At 36.4% G+C, this 21240-nt stretch overlaps 2 protein-coding genes across 3 annotated transcripts in view; one reads left to right on the top strand and one right to left on the bottom strand.

The window, feature by feature from the left end:
- The window catches only part of LOC115444476 (5-oxoprolinase), a 34955-nt gene extending 23268 nt beyond the window's left edge, over nt 1–11687 (top strand). The window contains exons 21-29 of the mRNA XM_037440614.1: nt 3922–4032; nt 4585–4718; nt 5293–5404; nt 6296–6427; nt 8395–8487; nt 9271–9406; nt 9954–10061; nt 10578–10675; nt 11409–11687. Coding sequence (XP_037296511.1) covers nt 3922–4032; nt 4585–4718; nt 5293–5404; nt 6296–6427; nt 8395–8487; nt 9271–9406; nt 9954–10061; nt 10578–10675; nt 11409–11555 — 1071 coding nt within the window. The 3' untranslated portion in view covers nt 11556–11687. The remainder of the gene's footprint in view (nt 1–3921; nt 4033–4584; nt 4719–5292; nt 5405–6295; nt 6428–8394; nt 8488–9270; nt 9407–9953; nt 10062–10577; nt 10676–11408) is intronic.
- On the bottom strand, nt 11595–21225 carry LOC115444477 (serine/threonine-protein phosphatase 2A regulatory subunit B'' subunit gamma-like). Of its 2 annotated transcripts, none has more exons than XM_030170248.2 (7): nt 20985–21225; nt 19861–20212; nt 19004–19175; nt 17814–18002; nt 17006–17142; nt 16233–16446; nt 11595–13745 (listed from the first exon to the last, which is right to left on the bottom strand). In XM_030170248.2, the coding sequence occupies exons 1-7, from the start codon at nt 21121–21123 to the stop codon at nt 13515–13517; spliced, it is 1434 nt and encodes a 477-aa protein (XP_030026108.1). In that variant the 5' UTR covers nt 21124–21225; the 3' UTR covers nt 11595–13514. The 2 variants fall into 2 exon arrangements, with proteins under 2 accessions (XP_030026108.1, XP_030026109.1); XM_030170249.2 differs by lacking the exon at nt 20985–21225 and adding an exon at nt 20806–20843.
- Nucleotides 21226–21240: the final 15 nt, after the last annotated feature.

Below are 21240 nucleotides of genomic sequence, written 5' to 3'. Positions count from 1 at the left end.
TTTCGTCACAGTAAAAAAGGCTCAGAATACAAGCACAATCCAAAGACATCACAAAAGTGACTATCACTTCGAAGGGGGTTGTTTAAGAAATCATTTAAAAGTTTGGAAGGAATTGGGCGCAGGCCCATTTATTCAAAAGATTATAACCTATGGCCGTATACCTTTCAAACGAAAACCCCCTTGCAGTATCCATACAGCCATATACAAAGAGCTTTAACAACCAAGACAACGGACCAAATGTCAGAGGTCATAATCAAATTAAAATCCCAGAATATTCTAGAGAAACCATTGGTAATAAATTCTGGTTTCTTTTCAAAAATGTTTTTGATTCAGAAGCCAGATGGGGGGGTACGTCCTATTTTCGACCTCCGGAACCTCAACAGTTATGTTGCTACAAAAAGATTCCAATTAATTTCTCAGGTGGACGTTATGGATTTCCTTCAAAGTCAGGATTGGTTAACGAAGATAGACCTTCAGCAGGCTTATTTTCATCTACCCATAGCGGAAACACACAGGCGTTTTCTGCGCGTCATATACAAGCAAGAAATCTTGCAATTAACAGCCTTACCTTTCGGTCTATCCTCTGCTCCTCAAATTTTTGCAGCCCTATCAAATTGGATTGCGGAAATCCTTCGGGCTCGAGGAATCAGGATTATAGTATATTTAGACGATTACCTTTTGGCCCACCAGAATTGTCTCAGCCTTACCAAACAGGTTACGGAAACCGTGACTCTCTTAGAGTCTCTAGGATGGCATATAAATTACCAAAAATCAACACTAATCCCTACCCAGCAGTTAGAGTATCTGGGTCTCAGGTGGGATACTCAAGTCCAGACAGTAAACTTACCCTTCAAAAAAGTTCAGTCAATACAAACGAGCATTCGGGGCATTTTAGAGGTAGAGAGTTGTACCTTAAGACAGGCTCAGAGCTTGCTAGGGCAACTAAATTTTGCCAACCATACAGTACCCAAGGGCCGTTTACATTGCCGCCAATTCCAGGTTTTTCTCAGACAGTTCAAACAGACCAGACCTCGGGAGAGAAGGCTACTAACCCCCTGTGTGATACAAGACCTAAATTGGTGGCTGAAAGAGATAGAGCACAGTACGGTCTCTCTTCAAAGAAAGGAAATTACTCATTTCCTCACCACAGATGCATCGGATGCAGGCTGGGGTGCCCAACTAAATGGGGTGTTCTTGGCCAAGAGGTGGACATCACGCCAGCGGAACTGGCATTCCAACGTAAAGGAATTGTACGCAGTTTTGCGGCCATAGAGAGTCGGCAGGTAAATTTGTCAAATGCGCATATCCTAGTGCAGTCAGACAATCGTACACTAGTGGCGTATATAAACAATCAAGGTGGCACTCGCTCAATAGCACTGCTAAATCTCACCAGCAGGCTTCTGGAGCTAACCGAGCAGCTCAACATAACGCTGTCGGCATGTTACCTCCCGGGGAGGCTAAACGGCATTGCAGACCGCCTGTCGAGGGGTCGGCCAGTACCCGAGTGGCACTTGTTACCCCAGGCCACGGAAGCCATATTCAGACAATGGGGAGTTCCGGATATAGACCTGTTCGCATCCGAAAGCACCGCCGTCGTTACCAGTTACGTCACGCTGGATTCACAAGATGGATCAGCAGTATACTGCGACGCATTCAGTCGCGAGTGGGACTACAATCTTGCTTGGGTGTTTCCACCACCCAATCTAATTCCCAGAGTTCTATCGCACCTCAATACCGCGAAGGGTCTTTACATAGTGATAGCACCCCAGTGGACCCAATGTTACTGGTTACCAGACCTACAAACTCGAGCAATAGAGGATCCAATAACCATATTGCACCTGCAGAGGGTACTCATAGATCAGACCACCAGGCAACCACCTACCCAGGTGGACAAGATACATCTCCAGGCTTGGAAGGTTGGGGGTGGTCGGAACACATCTCGCATTGGAGTGTAGATGAACAAAAATTATTAAATAGCAGCTGGCGTTCTTCAACTCTGGAAACATATAAGGCTCCGATTAAGCGCTGGCAATCCTGGTGTAAATCAAATGACACTAATGATAAATCTCCAAAGGGTGAAGATATTGCTCGATTTTTAGCAAACCTTTTTCTTAAAGAAAACCTAGCATTTAATACAATTCTTCTACACAAGTCAGCCATATTTACTCATTGTAGACCGTGGAAAGAAAATTATAATAAAAACTTTTTATTCAGCAAATATTAAAAGCCATATCGCTGGCTAGGATACCAACTAAAAAGACGCCTATCTGGGATACTAAAATATTATTTGACTGGCTGTTAGCTACTCCGCATTGTGAGACACTTTTGACATATCAAGGCGTACAGCTTTAATATTGCTTCTGGCATCTGGTCGCAGAATACATGACCTAACCTTGCTAGAGGTGACTGAGGAAAGTCTTGTTATTGAAAATGACAAGATTATTTTGTGGCCTAAATTTGGTTCAAAAACTGACACAGGAACACATCAACAATCAGGTTGGCTTTTGTTAAAGAACCAGAATGTTAATATTTGCCCAGTCCGACATGTCATGAAACTCTTAAAAATTTCCAAGAACCGTCGAGCCAGTGGTGGTAATATAATAAGCCTTTTTATTTCCATTATGGGAGTCATTAAACCAGCTTCTAGGACAATTATAGCTGGATGGATCAGGTCCATTTTCAGGGAAGTTAAAATAGATGCACCCCTGGCAGCATTCGATCAGCAGTAGCATCAAAGAGTTGGGTAGAAGATAGACCTGTACAAGAAATATTAGACAGAGGTAATTGGAGGAGTATGTCAACATTCACCAATCATTATTGCCGCAGAGTACAAAGACGGAATGATCATTCTGAAGATTTGTTGCAGAGAACATTCTCAGTTATATAAACAATAGTTATTATTTTATTATTATTGTTATTTTTGTTGTGTTTTGTTTGATTATTTTACCTTATAATAAGGAATTGTTATTTTATTATTATCCTTTTGTTTTGTTTGATTATTTTACTTTATAATGAGAATAGAATTTATAACTGTGATCAAAATGATAGAATTATATGATTTTCATTTTTATATTTTCTACTTAAATAAAATATATATATATATATATATATATATATATATATATATATAATTGTGGTAAATATAATAATCACATAGCGTTTGGGTATTTAATTTCTCCCTTCTCACCAGCAGATAACAAACAGGTCTTCACATCAACGCTGTGTGTTTTATGAAGGCACATAATAGCACTGTTTTGCATTCCAACAAAACAGATATTATGTGTAGAATAAAACACACAGCGTTGCAGCAAGACTCTTGCAGGTGAGTGAAGACACGTATGATTCAAATAACTGTCAACTCGCCACAAGCGTCACGACAGTGGCGCCTCTGGTGAGAAGAAGGTGTAAGTAAACAGAATCCACAGATTATACAGGTATATAACTATAGACAAAGCATAACCATAGACAGCTTCTTCACATCAACGCTGTGTGTTTTATTCTACACATAATATCTGTTTTGTTGGAATGCAAAACAGTGCTATTGTGTTCGTGACCGTTGTTGGCTGCCAAAGAGACGCTGCGACGGGGGTTCCCGGCCGATCCTCACACCCGACGCGCCGACGCTCCGTTTTATTGGCCATCACCGGTTCGCCAATCTTGTGTGCGCGTCGGTTCAACTGATGCCCGCGAAGCGACGGTGATTCGTTGTTTTAAACTGCCGCGTCGACTGCAAGGTCGTCGGTGCGGCCCGTTGATCGCCGTGTCACGGCGCAGCCCGCCGTGTGGCAGAATAGCGGGCCGCATAGAGCTTATTAAATTACGGCGCCAACAATACGTTATAAAAAATACTCATTTTTAACCATTCAAACTATCCTGTCATCTAATTTGCAAAAATCAAATTAATATTATTATATATTCAAGGGTATACAGCTAGTGGGCGAGTTGATAGATCAGTACGGCTTGGACGTGGTGCAAGCTTACATGTCACATATACAGAAGAACGCTGAAATTGCTGTAAGGGATATGCTTAAGGTATATTCGAATTATATTTTTAATTACTTTGTTTTCTTAATGTATTTGTGATTACAGGTCAATTTAATTAGCACTGTTTCTGTTGATTGAATTTAATAATTTTTAATAGAAGCGGCATACAGACAGACAAGCCTTTAATATTTTTTTTCCTGGTGGTAGGATATATTTTATATCCGTCCGGATAGCGGCCATACAGATGTTAAAACCCGCAATAGTGGCCCACATAAGTGTCGCGTTCCGGGGTCAGCCTCTGTATATCCGGTTCCAGGCCGGCATAATTGTGTCGACTGCTGAGGGTAATCATCTCTCGTCAGTCGACATTCTATTGGACCCCACTCCACTTACCATCAAATGCAGTGGGTTACTTTGCCGTTCACAAGAAAGTTTTAAAAAAAAGAACAGAGAAATATGCGTGTTTTTAAAAAAATATTAATACATGTATCTAAAAGGTTACTAAAATGACCGCTAGATGTCGCTATAATAAATTTCAACTACGTATACCTTTTTTAAATTTCACAACCGAGTACCCTCATAATGTTATTATTATTAAAGGAGATAGCAAACAATGCTCTAGCGAAGACTGGTACAACAGTTTTAAAAGCCACTGAATATATGGACAATGGGACGCCTATAACACTCACCGTAACACTGGACAAGGAGCTGGGCAGCGCTATCTGTGATTTCACGTAAGATAAAATCTTTAACTAGTTATTTCCCGCAGCTGCGCTTGTGTAAAAAACTATTTCCGTAAAAGACCTTCCGTGTGACAATTTAAAAAAAAACGGTTCAGTTTCAACATGTTCAAAACTTCAATTGTTTCAAAGTTTTCTAAGATAATTTCCTTTATAATATTAAAGTATTTATAAGTAGAATAGAAATGGTATCGTGTGAAGGGTCGTATGTTTGAAAGTTATAGCACAAAACCGCTGATTTTATTTCGATGTTAATCAGACTAAAGGACATATTATCATGTTAAGATTATATTATCTGTTGGCTGTTTTGTTTAACTCAAAACAATGCATTATGGGACTCTTATATTGGGAGAAGTTTTACATACAGGCGAAGATGTGAACGAAATATTTTTTTTATTTAATATAGATTATATTATTATTAACTATTAGCTGTTTTATTAACTCAAAGGAGTACGCTATGGGACTCTTATATTGGGAAACATTTTACACAAAGGGGAAGATGCGAACAAAACCTTTTATTATTTAATAGATAACCAGAATAAAATACTATATTTATTGTATTTTCCAGTGGCACCGGTGTGGAAGTGTGGGGCAACCTGAACGCTCCCAGAGCTATTACTATGTCGGCTCTCATATACTGCCTGCGTTGTATGGTCGGACACGACGTGCCACTCAACCAGGTATTTATACTATAAATTATTTAATACAATTTATTTCTATGCCTCCTCCTACAAGTTGAACGGACGACCTGGCTAACGTCGCAGGAAGTCGCTGGATGCAGGCTTCCAACAGATCGAAGTGGAGATCCTTGGGGGAGGCCTATGTTCAGCAGTGGACTTCCTGTGGCTGAGATGATGATGATGATGATTTCTATGCCTCAGAACCAGAATTTTTTTTCGGATTGAGAGTTCTTTTATGTGCACGATAAAATGACCCATTTGCACCTGATGGTAAGTGGAGTGGGGTCCAATAGAGTCGACTGACGAGAGATGATTACCCCTCGGCAGTCGACACAATTATGCCGGCCTGTTAGAACCGGATATACACAGGCTGATCCCGAACACAGTAACATGGGCCACTATGGCGGTTTTTAACACCCTGTGTACGGTGGTCGCTATCCGGGCGGATACAAAATATATCCTACCATCAGTAAGGTTCTATATGTCCTGTATTGACAACGTATATCCAAAATTGATGTACGAATTATAAGTAACTAGTTGACCCGACAGACGTTGTCCCGTCTTAATTATGAATTTGCAGCGCGCATTCTGTCAATCGCCGACAGTTATCTCAAACAATTGACAGTTATATAAAATCAATATTGTCGTTAAGTTTTCTTAAATTTTCTAAGTTTCCGCGCAATTTTTTGATTTTTTTCTTTTATAAGAACCTTCTCCTGACAATAACAAACACAACAAAAATAAAACAGTGAAATCGGTCCAGCCGCTCACACTTGATGCGATGACCAAGGGAAATAAGGATTCATTTTTATATATATAAATTAATAAGGATCGTATTTTTGTAATTAGTACATTCGTTTGGGCTGACCATATATTTGTGTTTTTTTACAGGGTTGTCTGAACCCGGTAAAAGTTATAATTCCATCCGGGTCCATTTTGGACCCATCGGAGGGCGCGGCAGTGGTTGGAGGGAACGTACTCACATCACAAAGGATTGTAGACGTCGTTCTCAAAGCATTCCAGGTGACAATAATATCATAATGTTATATTAGGCATGAGGAATTTCTCTGTTATTTTATACTAGCTTTTGCTCGCGGTGTTACCCGAGTGAAGTGATTTTCCGGAAAAAAAATCCGACTTGATATGTATCGTTATATTATGACCAAAGTATACAAAATCATTATAAATTGTAGCCTATGTTATTCTGATGTATAACCAATATTATTGTAAAGTTTCATCCAAATCCGTATAATGATTTCTTATGATTACGCGAATGTTAGACATTTAAATTAAACTATTTTAAGGATTTTATCGCGGTTTTAATATCTTACTGTGAGCTCATTCTTCGTAGATCGGACCACCAACAGCTAAAAAATTTAAAAAGTTGTAGATATATTTGTGAAATGTAGGTAGATATCAGTGGCGAAGGGTGAAATTTTTCAAAAGGTAACCCGGTGTGAAATATTTGGCGTCAGTTAAGATATCGGGAGCAATTTATGGGAAAACAAAAACTAAGACAACGCATTAGTCTTGCTTCGAAATCGTCTAACTTTGACATACCTACTAAATTACCTATTATGCGTAAATAATTGAAAAATTTATAAAATCGAACAATAAATGTAGATAATTCTCCTTCCATTAATCACAAACATAAGTACTTACCTATTAATTTGTTATAAAAGCAACAAAAGTAAGTATTAAAATTATAACCACACTACCTCCAAATAAATATCTGTTATTTTTTTTCAAAATAAAACTTTAAATGTAATTACCCCATATAGAAATAGGTATCACGATCGTCAAACAGACCAACAGTTTAAAGATACTTTCATGATAAACGTATATAATTATCAATTAAAATAATAAAGAAAGGTTATTCGTTAACTTTTGCTTCTATCGTTTTAAATTCAGTAAAATATAATAAGTAAGTGCTTATTTTTTCTAACACACATTTTGTGTCTAAAATCAAAAACTTTCAGATCTACTTTTAATATTTAACCATCTAAATACTAATATGTGAAATTACAGACTAATAATATACTTACGTAAAGGTAGACATTAAACTGATCACAGGTAGTTAATTCCATTATAATACACATTTACTTGTAGTTTCTAAATAAACAAAGCGCTGGTTACTTAATATCACAAAACTATCAAAAAATAAAATGAACATGACAATTTACAAACACCGCAACTTAGTAGCATAATAAATTATGATGTTTAATGGACGTAAAAAGTGACAACTATACAAAGTCGGTTAACATGAAGCCGAAAATGCTCGGGTTACCTTTGCCCATATCTTCCGCGCGATTCCGACAAACACTGGCATAGAAAGTCATACAAAGTGCTGCCATCTATATTAAAAAACATACTACGACATTAAGCCGCTTGACAGCGGGTTACCTTGCGCCAGTGGCGTCACAATTTCACTTTGGTAACGGAATTTCTGGGGAACTAAATACTAAGTGCGCCATCTAACGTTATTTAAAATAGGTAATCGATATCGATTAAATTAACAAACAATGGGCTATTCGCCGATAGATGTCATTATTAAGTGATCATTAATTAATAAGTTAAGCTATTATAATTATTGTCCACTGTCTGGTATGTTGTAAATTTATATTTGCCTATTAAATATTTTGTTTAGTATTACCGAAAACCTAAAAGGGAAGCCGGTGGGAATCGGCTTGTATGGACGCTTCGCCACTGGTAGATATTATAACTTTGACTTTACGGATGAACAACACCTCAGTCCCCCCCGTGACCATGAATGCTGCAATCTTCGAAACGTCGGGAGAAAACTAAAATTTTAAAACCGCGATAAAACCGTAAAAAAATAATTTAAATGTCCGTTCAGTATTATTTTCGTGAAAGAGGAACAAACATACGTACATCCTCACAAACTTTCGCATTTATAATATTAGTAGGATTTTCTGTTGAAAATAATACGGCGCATAAATATATTGATTATTATAACCCTTTGTTTCTAGGTGTGCGCGGCTTCACAAGGCTGTATGAATAACTTGACGGTCGGTGAAACTGATTGGGGCTATTATGAAACTGTCGCCGGAGGCAGCGGGGCAGTAAGTATACATTTACTTTTATAGGCACTTGTGACATCACTACATAGTATAAAACAAAGTCGCTTTCTCTGTCCCTATGTGTGCTTAAATCTTTAAAACTACGCAACGGATTTTGATGCGGTTTTTTTTAATAGATAGAGTGATTCAAGAGGAAGGTTTATATGTATAATAATAACATCCATTAGTCAGCATTGCATCCGTGCGAAGCCGGGGCGGGTCGCTAGTAATATAGTAAGTGAAACATGCGTGTTACACTTTTGCCTCTAAAAATGGAACATGGATAATACTCTGGTTAGTAATGTTATGTATATTATCGTACACACTCATTGCGTTCCTTTTCTGTTTTTTACACTCAACCCTTACACCTAATTTCAATGGTTTATAACTTGAAGATTTTTCATCAGATTTCAATGATTTCTTGTGTTTCAGAATAAGACGTACGTATTTTTAAAAGTTATAAATAAAAATAAGTCACATACCCTATTGTAAAGTTACCAACTAAATCATCATTACTATACCAGAAATGGTCAATACAATCATATCATCCCAACGTACTACTGTGGGAAACGAAACGTGACTTGTGGGAGTGAGAGGGATGTATGGGAAAGAGGGAGTAAGGGGATAGGGAAATAAGATGGCGTGTGTGGGAATAAGTCAGGGGAGGAGGACGTGATTTTATTAAAAGACGTAGTTTAAATTGAGTTAATTATAGTGATTTGTATGAAGATGGTGTTTTGTCTCGGCATTTTATCCCACACTATTATATAATCCATGTCCTCCCAGGGTCCAGGCTGGCACGGGACCGGCGGCGTGCACACACACATGACGAACACGCGCATCACCGACGTCGAGATTGTGGAGCGCCGGTACCCCATGCTCGTCACCAAGTTCTCGCTCAGGGACGGCTCGGGGGGACGAGGTACGACTCTAGACTTAAAATAGAGTAACTTAAAGTGTATTTCTCTTAAACTTAAAATATGGAATCGATGTATAATGGAGTACGGGTCCAATTGGTCCAAGTGGAACCGGGTTAGGGTTGCCATCTGTCCGGAATTCCCCGAATTCGTCCTAGTTTGAAGGGCATCCGGGAGCCGTCCGGTAGGGGTTGTTAAAAAGTGGACACTTTTGTTATCAGTGGATTTTTTTTTTTTTTTGTAGATAAGCGATAAATTGAAATAAATCTTAGTTAAAAATTATTTAATAATAACCCGAATTCTAGAAGGCACGGCAGAATAATCGACGATCGAACATCCACACCTGTGCCCCGTGCGTTGCAAAAAATATTTTTTCAGAGGTGCCCGGGGAAAAACCCATATTTCCCTCAAATGTCCGTGATTTTTGCAGTGTTTGCCCGGCGTCGGCAATTTAAGTGATGGCAGCCCTAAACCGGGTCCAACGAGACCCGCTGTACGTTGTATTAATGTGTAAACAAAAATAATTATAATTTTAAGTATATAATTTTTCAGGCCGTTGGTTAGGAGGTAACGGTGTGGTCCGCGAGCTGGTGTTCCGTCGCACGGTGCAGCTCTCAGTACTCACTGAGCGAAGGGCCTTCCAACCGTACGGAATGAACGGTGAGATGAGATTTTATCATCTAATAGCTGACCCGACAGACTTTGTCCTGTCAACTATGAATTTGCTGTCAATCGCTGATCTAACGTCCGCTCAACTTCATTGTATTTTTCTTTCATAAGATCCTTCAATAACAAAAAAAAATTGTGACTTCGACCCAGCCGTTCACGCGTGATGGCGTGACCAAGGGAAATAGGGATTCATTTATATATATATATATATATATATATATATATATAGATGATGAGTTATTTCTGACTAGTTGATAATTAATAACTATAAATAGTAATTTCTTGTTTTGAAACTGTTTTCCAATAGCAACAATACTATAAAAACATAATATGAATCTGCAGAATTTGTTAAAACGCGCTTTTTTCGGGAACTATTAAACCGATGTTGAATTTGTTTTTCAATTGAAGCTACATTCTATCCCGTGAAAATATAAAGACGGACTTTTATCTCGAAAAAACTTTTTGAGTCAAAAAAAAAATACATTTTTGCAAAAAAAAAAATTCTAGGTGGCGAGCCAGGCGAGCGTGGTTTGAACCTGTTACTACGAACGGATGGACGTCTCATCAATCTAGGCGGGAAGGCGTCTGTAGAAGCGTACCCAGGGGTGAGTGACTCGATCACTGTATTGTTAGGAAATGAAGCGATTTTTATTAAATTAAAAAGAAATATCACTTAAATAATTGTGAGTAAATATCACTAATACATCTTAGTGCTATTTCTTTTCATTTTAAATTTTTTATTAAAATAAAGAGAAATATCATTAGGATATACTTCCACAAATATTACACAAACCGACCAACCGGTACAATTGGTAATGAACAACTGCTCGCTGCTGACTGACGACTGCTTCGGTCTGTCAAACGTTATGTGTTTTATAGCAAAAGGTATCAAATACCCTCACAAAAATATTTATATCCTCACAGTATTTATAATGTATATATGGTTTTTATTATGAGTTTTTTTATCTCGAGGGATCACCTCTCGATATTCGAAGATGACGAGAAGTATGCCTGAATTGTACAATGTGGTAATCCACAGTCTCTGCCTACTATGGGATATGTATGTATGCTAGTCGATACTCTATCTGGACAACACGCTACTTACCATGAGCCGCAGTGAGAAAAGATCGTGTGGACATAAAAAAAAATATCGCATACTATACGTACATAAAAATGATATTCTAACATTAGTCAGCGCGGACATAAAAAAACGTCGCAAAATACGCTCATAAAAAATATATTCTCAACTTTATTGAGAAATTTCTTGGTTTATAAGAACAACATCGATAATGTAATTTTAAACAATTATTATACACGCATAAAATATTTTCTTCACAGGACAAATACATAATGAACTCACCCAGCGGAGGCGGTTACGGGCTTGCAACAGACAAACAAACTGACGAACAAACAGACAAGCAATTCACTGGATTTGTAGAAAGGGGCAGTATTTACGAGTACAGAAGTGCGCAGGAGTCTGTTTGAATAACTTTAGATGTAAGGTGAAGGAAATTAAGAACAAAGTTAAGAAATCCAATATTTAATCATAATTATAATTGGTGCTATATTTAAATATCTTAATGTTGAAACATCAAATTCAGTTTCACATAGATATCCGTTCTAAAGTATATCAGGCTTAAAACTGAGTAAAACAGCATGGAACAAAGATAAATATCCTCATGGCAATATTTAAAAATTGTTTTAAATTATAATCATAAGCTTCGGGTCACTAATGACCCGTTACGTGTTAAAAACAGTCATCGGGTCATAAGTGACCCAATTTCATTGTTACAATCATTAATTTTAAATTGTTTGCCAATTTACGTGATTTAAAAGCATAATATTACCTTTAAGTACAATATAGACATTGCTATGTTAATTTTATGTTAACAAAGAAATGTTAAAATAACATCTAATGTTTTTATATCTGCATTATTGCATACTCTAAAAATGTGGTCAGTAATCTTTGTAATATTGTTAAAACACAAATTTTGAATAGCTTTAGGTGCAATATTATTTGTATACAATCGCAATACTGTTACAATATTGGTGCTATTTTATTTTTAATACCCAGTTTTACATTTTTCTTTTAAAAAATAGGAACAATGAGTCAAAAGATTTTAAAGTAATTTTTAAATATACTCTATATACAAATGAATCACGTGATTTTTCTAATATTATTTTGATTTATCATAATTTTAAGTGATCAAATATTTTTAAATATTACTTTCTACTTTATATTTTTATTGTTACTCGACAATTGTTTACTTTAAACTTTGGATGGAATCGTTTCTTCGAGCTATTGTTATAAAAATATATTGTTTTAACAAAAAATTGTTTAATTTTCGAAAACCTTTCCTTACTTAATATCTCAATGCTTATTTTTTACCTTATACTTCACTCTACTTTTAAATTCTACACAATTATTCTACTATTATATAAATTTATAAAGATACCAAGTCTAAATTGATAGCGCATTTTTGAAACAGCGAATCACACACGAGCATCATTAACTTACTTCTCAAGTGGCCAATAAGGAAGCAAGCATTTCGTGACCTTGAAATAGCCATATTATTTTTTTATTAACTCTTAACATCTTTCAATTATTTTTTTGTTTATACGGATACTAAAACATCAAGAATACACTCAATATCTCTTAGCAATACAAGTAACCAATCATATGCGAGCATTCTGAGCCCATATTTGAAACGACCAAAAGGAAAACACGCTTTACATTCCGTCTTTGAAACAGCCAATGACATAACCGACTTTCAAAATTTTTAAAATGCTGTTTTAAAATTTCATAGCTGTCATATCAAAACGTATGTTTGGTTTTTATTAAAAAATGCAAACAGTCATATGTTTCATTACCATATAAATAATTACAATCAGTTTTTAAGGATATTATGATTGAATAGACTCAGCAAACTATGCCTTTACCGAAAAAAAAATACTCCTTATATATTACCATAAAAAAAGTGTTTCCTGAAACAGTGAATTTCAACGTACATTTTGATATGAAAGCGATGATTTGTCTTTGATATAATATACCACTAAAAAAAGCGGCGATAGCCTAGTTGGGTGTGGAACGCTCTGCCAAGACGAATGTCCGCAGGTTCAAATCCCAAGGGCACACACCTCTGACTTTTCTAAAATCATGTGTGTATTCTTTGTGAATTTATCGTTCGCTTTAACGGTGAAGGAAAACATCGTGAGGAAACCTGCACATCTGAGAAGTTCTCTATAGGAATTTCGAAGGTGTGTGAAGTCTACCAATCCGTACTAGGCCAGCGTGGTGGACTAAGGCCTAAACCCTCTCAGTAGGAGAGGAGGCCCGTGCTCAGCAGTGGGCAAGTATATAATACAGGGCTGATATTATTATTATTATTATAATAATCAAGAGGACGCTCAATCAATCTTCCTCTTGGCAGTAAAGTCCAAGTGTCAGGAGTTGTGGTCACCAGCTGCAGCCAACGCTTCCCTGTTCTCATACGCCCAGAATCCGTGGAGCTCCAGCAGAATAGACACGGCCGTGTGCCCGTGCCCGCTGCGGACGAGGTCCTTCAGCGTGATGCGAGCTGGATGTTCAGGTCTCACCATGTCGAAGATCTCGTCTTTCACGTCTTCGAAGTTAACCGGTTCGGCGCCGTGCGCTATCATTTGTTCCTGTATGGCCTGTGGGGATATATTGACATAAGATATTTCAATTCTCTAATAGTATATTGACCGCGCATTCATTGTTCAACAATTGCGTGTAAAATAAGAACTTGATGTAATTTATTTTGTTCGTTATACCTATTTTTTTTACATCTACAATTCAAGTAACTTATAATAATTATTATACAAATCATAAAGGAGAATTCCCATTTTTGTATGAAAGTTGGGCTACGCTTGCGTCTGTACAAAACCTTCACTAAACTATAGGGAATATATCCTAATTCTTATACAAATTGAAAACAATTGGATATTCGATGGGAGTTCGGAGTATTCAGAATTTTTATAACGCAGTTATTTTGAGGTTAAGTATGGACTGCAATAATGTACGGCAGAAAGTAACTACGTGCCTAATTAAGTTCAATATTGCAGAACCTACTTGTTATTGCTATAAGCAATTATTGGACATTCTTTTCACCCAGCTTTAATTGCCATCATAAGAAACTGATAGATACTAACATATCTGATAAGACGAAACTCCAATAAAACTTAAAAAGATAGTATGACGGAATATTAGTTTTTCCACGGAGCATATTATGTTATCTGACCTTTTATGTACTAATATATTTTTCTGACTTACGACTTATTCTATTACATGGATTACCTAATCTTTAATTCCCCCTACCATTATCTCATTCCAATATGGCGTCAACACATATTGTAGAATAGATTCAGATTAGTTTTTATGACCGGCCTATGCCTGACGCCAACCCTCTTTGGAGGATTCCGATCCCAGGCAACTCATGTTAGAAACACCGAGATAAAATGTTGCTTGGCCTGGAAATTGAACCCAGGAACTCACTTCACAGCCTGATTACGCTAATAGTTAATTATCATAGGGAAAGAGAAATAAAACGAGAAATACGAAATCGGATGCATATTTTTATATAGATGTATATTTTTATTCGAGGTATATATTCTTGGCTTCCTAAAATAAAAACAAGAATTTGATATAGCTGCAGCATGTTTATATATACTCCTGAAGTGAGTGCATGACTTCTTGCAGCGCTGGTCGGGTCATGTCATGTTGTTGTCTGTGAACCTCTCTATTAGCTGATCTCCAACAAGCAGCACAAACTAATTCCCGCCTTGAAATCTAAAATATAACGTAAAAGTTGATTAAACATGTTCAGATTATTATTATTGTAAAACTGTTTTCTTTAACTTTGGCAAGATGTTTCCCACATTGTGGGTATGTTAATAATAATCTACAAAACTTACAAACGGGACAGCTCGTCCAAGAAATATACGTGTCGTTGCTGTGGCACCGCAAAGGCGCAGTTAATACACCGCCGGGATATGCCGTCTCGATTAACTGTCCTGGGTCTAGGTGCTAGACGACATTGTGTTGCTAACTAAAAGCCTTCCGTCTCAAAGTTCGAAACACACACTATACACGTTGTTTTTTAACAGAGGATTTCTCGACTCAACATTAAAATACATAAGAAAAACACTCCGATCTTGAATAAGATAAATATTATAATATTTTAATGATTTAACATTCAAACAAATCTGAAATGTCAAAATGTCATTGATTTCAGTTGCCAGTGGAATAAAAATCTCTACCCATATATTCATAATTTAAAAATAAAGTCCAGACATGTTTTAGCTGACTTTAGTATTTCTGTCAATGCAAGTACAAGTCGCCATTTGTTTGTTTTTGGAACGATTAATATTTTCTCTTTTTTTCCAGCTATTTGGTCATAATTATTAAGTAAAATATATTATTTTATAACAATATATTTGAGATGAATAAATATATTGTTATAAAATAATATACATATATTAATAATTCAAGTACAAGCACATTTTTTGTACATATTTACTTTTTTATTCCATCTAAGATGGGAATTTGTTATAAATTGGTATCATTTCGCCATATTGGCAGTAAATTATCGGATGTTTCATTTGCAACAATTAAACAACTTTTTTTTTCATATCTTTTAAACCCCCATTCGCTTATGACTGAAATAAATACAAATAAAGTAATAATTAAAATGATGATTTTTTGTGGATATTTGGTTGAGACGCATGACTGACGCAAAGATAGCCTGGTTTTGGGCATTGTCCTTTACATATCTCATAAATTATACATTTCAATTGGCAACTGTGGCGGAAAGCTGGAGTTTTGATAAATTATTTTGATTGGTAACATTGGTCTGTACTTTTGGGGTGGGCGTGTTGTGAAGGTTAAAAGCAAGTTAAAACATGACGTCTTAAAACTAAACAAGTTTTGAGTATTTTTTCTGTTTGGGGTCTAATATCTTAAATAGTACATATTTATTTCATAATTAATAGCAAATTATTAAAGTCGCGAGTGAAGGAATCACTTGTCGATAGATAAAAATAAATTATTCATTTTTATACAAAACTAGATAAAACATCCATTTATAAAAAATAATCATAAACATCTTAACCACATAAATAATAAAATACCAAAGAACTCACCTTAAAAAAATAATTCAGCGTGAACGCATCCAAATACCCCACAGAGTTGATATCCAGCACTCTGAACAGGTACGCTAGTGCTGCAGGCTGTTTCCTGTTCTCTAGTGCCAGAACTAGGTCTAAATAGGTCTTGTAGTCCATCTCGCCGTCGTAGGTCAAGCATTGTTGGAAAACGCGTTGCAGGAACGCACGGGTGAGCGTGCCTGAGCCGTATCTATGGGCGAGAATGATTGGTTATCAAATTTTTTCATATGAAACATATCGTTGTAATGTAAGTATAGTACGGCACAAGAAAGAGAGAAATGATTGGCCCATTGTTGAGACAGATCGAAAAAAGGGATTTGGAATCGATTATTGTAAACAGCGGTAAGAAACTAATGGCCTGTGTCATCAGCGTGTTGGACGTGAAACTGACCAATCACAAGTGTGCTCACGACTTGTGCCTTTATCTGTGTCTCTATATTTTTCCCTTGTTATAATATATTATTTTAATGTCGATACTTATTAAAATATCTACATTCTAAAAACACATTATCCTTCAAATATCCAGCAATATTTAAATAGATTTCCTTCTATTCCGTTAACACATTAAACTGTGTGCTAAACCTAGAAAATAATAAATGTTTCTGAAATTCATTTTTTTACGCCGTTTCAATTTTCCTTTTTATCTAAACAACATAACTGTCAAGATATCTTATAAGTGAAACAAATATTATCTAGAAGAAATGACTGAAAGAAATTTATGAGATTTCTTTTGTCTCCAAGGTCCATACCCGGCCAGCTCATTGATGCTGAGCATCCCGTTGTGGTCCCTGTCCAGGTTGAGGTACTGTCCGTACACGCGCAGGGCAGACGCCGCGCTGAACCAGTTCTGTTCCTGCAGCTCCATTGGGAGATCTTCCTCGCGTAACTGTCAAAGTATATTAACCATTGATATATGTACTATGTACTAGATTTGGCGATCGGAACATTCACTGTGTTCAACTGTATTGAACTGCAATCCATTCAAACTGACTTTAGTATGATCATTATTGACAGCTTGTGGTTATGTACGGAGTGGCGCTCATGATATAGGAACTCGAGTCTAAATGTAAACCTGGATTTGAATAAAAAATATTATTTGTTGTTCAAGTGAATAAATATGTTATAACAGTGACTTTTGGTTGTCATTTTAGTTCAGATTTTGAACAAATAGTTTATATGGACGTTCGTGTCTATAGAATATATGCGTCAATGAAATTAACAACATATTCTATCGGTCTGTTTACGTCAGTGGCGTAGTTGTATTGCATGCGCTGTAGGACCATCGCAGCAGTGTGCACGCACTGATGTTGTCAAATTTATAGGACACTAGGTTTTGGCCGCGGCTCTGTACACGTTAAATAGTTTTGCCGATTTGGGATAAAAGACTATAGCACACAGGAGTAATGTAGCTTCATATTAGTGAAAGAATTTTCGAAATCGGTTCAGTAGTTCCAGAGATTAGCCCCTACAAATAAACTCACATATATATTTTTTTATAGTATTAGTACAGATTATATTGTTCTTCTTTTAAAAAAAAGCAGACGCTCCCTTTCTCACCTCAAGCAAATCATCAAGGAAAGAGCAGGACAGCACATCCCTTATCCTGACTCGTCCGATCCGCAGCGGGTCCAGGAAGAACAGGAACTTCCTTGCAGCGGTGCACACGTAGAACGACGTGAAGGAAGAGTCCAGCCCATCGAGCGCCGCTAGGGACGGCACCAACTCCGCTATGTAACTCTCCAGGTCCTATGGCAAATGGACAGGTAGGTTATGTATTATGCATTGTGTAAATACAACTACGCCTAGGTATGTATATATATATATATATATTTACAGACCCCGCAGTCTACACCCAGGGAAACCTGCGAACGGTATACTGGTTCCCCCCGGCTAAACGACTGCGGGGCCCTGGAGGAAGAGAGGAAGAGGAGAAATAGGGAAGGAAAGACGGGGAAGAAAGAGGAAGTATTAGGATGGGCGCAGTGAAGTGGAGAGGAAATGTTCACGAGTCCCTCATAGGCCTCAATGTGTTATGCACCCAAGACTGCACTGTGTGCCTAGGGCCGCGACAAATGTCCCCCCGTGCATGGGCGTGCATTCGGTGTGGAGACCGAGCGCACAAGAATTGCCTCAGGGGGGAGAGGGGGGGCTAGATATAATAGGTGCATATTACTACTTTCCGAGATGTTAATTTCAACTAGATGGTGGCATTTCCAGCCTCACATGAAAGGAACAGAGTTGATGAAGGGGATCGGCTTGTAAAAAAAAAAAATTATTTACTTAATACTTGCCAAACTTTACTAGGTGAGAATGCTTAGTGCTAGACTGAGTGCTAAACTCTCTAGAAGTAGATATTCTGGAGAGGGTTTAGTATTCATATTTATAGAGCCCCACTCCTATATATATATATAGGAATATAAGTAAGTATATTATATGTCTAGGATGAGAAGCAAACACTGAATATCTCTCTTCAATAGGAGTTACCTTACACTGGACTTACCTTATACAAATACAAATAGCCTGTATTTCTGATAGCAATATATATATATACATTTCTTAATAGTTCTTATTATAATTTTCTACTTTTTTGAATTTTTGCAAGAGAAATATAATAATAATCAAAATATTTTTTTTTTTTACACCGGTAACATTATTATCAGCTTGCCCTTTGACATACCTTACACTCTGTATAATACAAAGCAGACGTAATAATGTTTACTATAGAAAATACATAATTATTAACTTACATGTTCAGTTAGATACCCTTGGCCTGTAACATCATACAGAGACAGGCCGATCCTGGTCTGCTGAAGCCACACTCGTCTCATTACATAGTTGAACAGGGATACAGCACGAACCCTGCCCACACCGCCCTCAGCGGCCTGCAGCCTTCCGAATACTTCTGCTGTGAAGTATGGTCTGAAAAAATAACATTAGAGAAATTGTATTTCCTTTTTTGTTATTATAATAAATGATATTTAAGGTGTTTGATTATTACATAGTATTGCTGAAAGATGAAATTTTTGGATAGGGAACCCGACGCAAGAATTAGACGCTAATATGCATAAATGCAGTCTGCAAATCATTGTAATGATAATTAAATTGTACATCAATTCTACATAAAGCTGGCAGGAATCGGGTTATTCGAGTCAGGTATATCGAGCCTTCACCACTGTTATTTAGTATAAAAAAATGGATGCATTTCTTAAAATATATAATTTCAGTTTAAAATAAGTGTTATGGGATCAATAGATCACTTTCAAAGATTCTGATACTTATGGTACTTAAATAAAGTAATTTTATATTGTAGTATTAGAACTTTGATAAAGTTGAACGTTTTGTTAATAATTTATAACGCCAAATAATAACTACATGGGAAACAATATTAACATCACAAAAAAGTAAATTGTAAGAAAGTTAAAAATATAAATTGCAGTATACAAGCATATCAGTTAAACAAACTGCCTGCCTGATAACCAATGATAATAATCTTCTTCAGATGCCTCCATTACTGTAGGTTCGCAGTCAGTTCCGTGAACCTCTCTCTGCTCATGGCTAGACAGTTCTTCAACTGTTTAAATAATAATAATAAAATAAGAAATACCTATATTTAGGCCCAGCTTCATCTCTAATCTTTTTAAATTGAAAATAATCTATAACAAGTTCATCATTGTTAGCTGTGCTGTAACTCCCATTAGACTTCTCCAATAAACTCCAAAGCTGTTTCAATTCACAATTATCGAGCAATTCTTTGCTTTTTTTCTGTAGGAATTGGGCTCTTGTCTCCTCTCTGAGTTTTTGTGAAAGCGTATCGTCGTTTCGTGGTAGTTTGTAGTAGAACTTCGGTATTGTCCTGTACGATTCTGCATCTGCATCTAGTTTTGGTTTGTAAAGTTGTCTGAATGTGTCTGCTTCTATTTTCTCACTCTCTTCTTTTGTTATGCTTGTATTAGTTTCTGTAAATAACATCCAGATATAAGTTTTAGATGTAAGAAAACATAATGTAGAATCTTGAGATGCAATTCCCTATTTTGATCAACCTTTTTACTTTGAGTACAAAGCATTTCAAATCTTAATGTTACATTCATGAGTTTGGATGTTCAGTTGTCTTTATTCTATTCCAATGGGGGTTTGGTGCAAGGTTGAATCATTAGATCCAACTCAGTTTAACTCTGAAGGGTAATATCAGCTGAAACAATGTTAAAGTCAGCATTTAAGATGTGCTATTTAATAAAATCAACATCTTAAGTCAAAGCATATGACGGATTTTGACTGCTTATGTTTAAAATATTGCTGACCCAGCTGAGAACAAGATCTTGAGTGACAACTTCAGTTTTGTTTATTAAATAGTTTCATACATAAATCTCTACTAGAAAACTTAATTTAAGGTAAGATTGACGTGTTTATACGGCCCTTAATGTTGAGCCTGCAAATATAATACAGGACCACACTGTTCACAGTCTATATCCTCCTCTTAGCATTATTTTCCTTATTGCTGAGAGTCCTGGAGGAACTAGGAGTAAACTTTATTTTGATTAAGTTATCCCACCTGTGACTATCTTTGGCATCGTGAAGAGTACCATGAAGTCACAGCTCCTATATGCCGTCATGAAACCAAAAAAGCAATATAAAGAATCGAGCTAAAAAAATTTGATTTCATTTTTATATGTAATATAACCTAATTAATATATTTAGTTCCTTAACTTTAAGGGAAATTATATTATATACCATCTAATTTCTTGATGTACTTTCTCAAGCGATTCTTCAAATCATTGTTGATTTTTATGTCTTTCTCACTCAGCGGTTTCGGTTCGGGGCTGGATACTGTTGTACTTTGTTCACTTTTGTCTTTCGTATTTTCCGACATGTTTCTAGAAAAGAATTATAATTTGAAAATGTTTCTAGAAATTATAATTGTTTTGGAATGTTTATTTACGCCATGTTGTCATAGCGACCAATTAATGACAGTTTGTCTTGGTGTGAC

Source organism: Manduca sexta, chromosome 4 (genome assembly GCF_014839805.1).
Source record: "Manduca sexta isolate Smith_Timp_Sample1 chromosome 4, JHU_Msex_v1.0, whole genome shotgun sequence".
NCBI classification, from domain to species: Eukaryota; Metazoa; Arthropoda; class Insecta; order Lepidoptera; family Sphingidae; genus Manduca; species Manduca sexta.
This window is presented reverse-complemented; position numbering and strand designations above follow the sequence as displayed.

What these genes read in the sequence shown, in the direction of transcription:
- LOC115444477 (XM_030170248.2), bottom strand. Translation starts at nt 21,123, where the DNA reads ATGTCGGAAAATACGAAAGACAAAAGTGAACAAAGTACAACAGTATCC. An exon ending in GAAGCTGGGCCTAAATATAG is followed by an intron (nt 19,176 to 19,860) that starts GTATTTCTTATT and finishes TTATTTTTTCAG; the next exon opens with ACCATACTTCACAGCAGAAG. An exon ending in CGCTGAATTATTTTTTTAAG is followed by an intron (nt 13,746 to 16,232) that starts GTGAGTTCTTTG and finishes ATATCCCCACAG; the next exon opens with GCCATACAGGAACAAATGAT.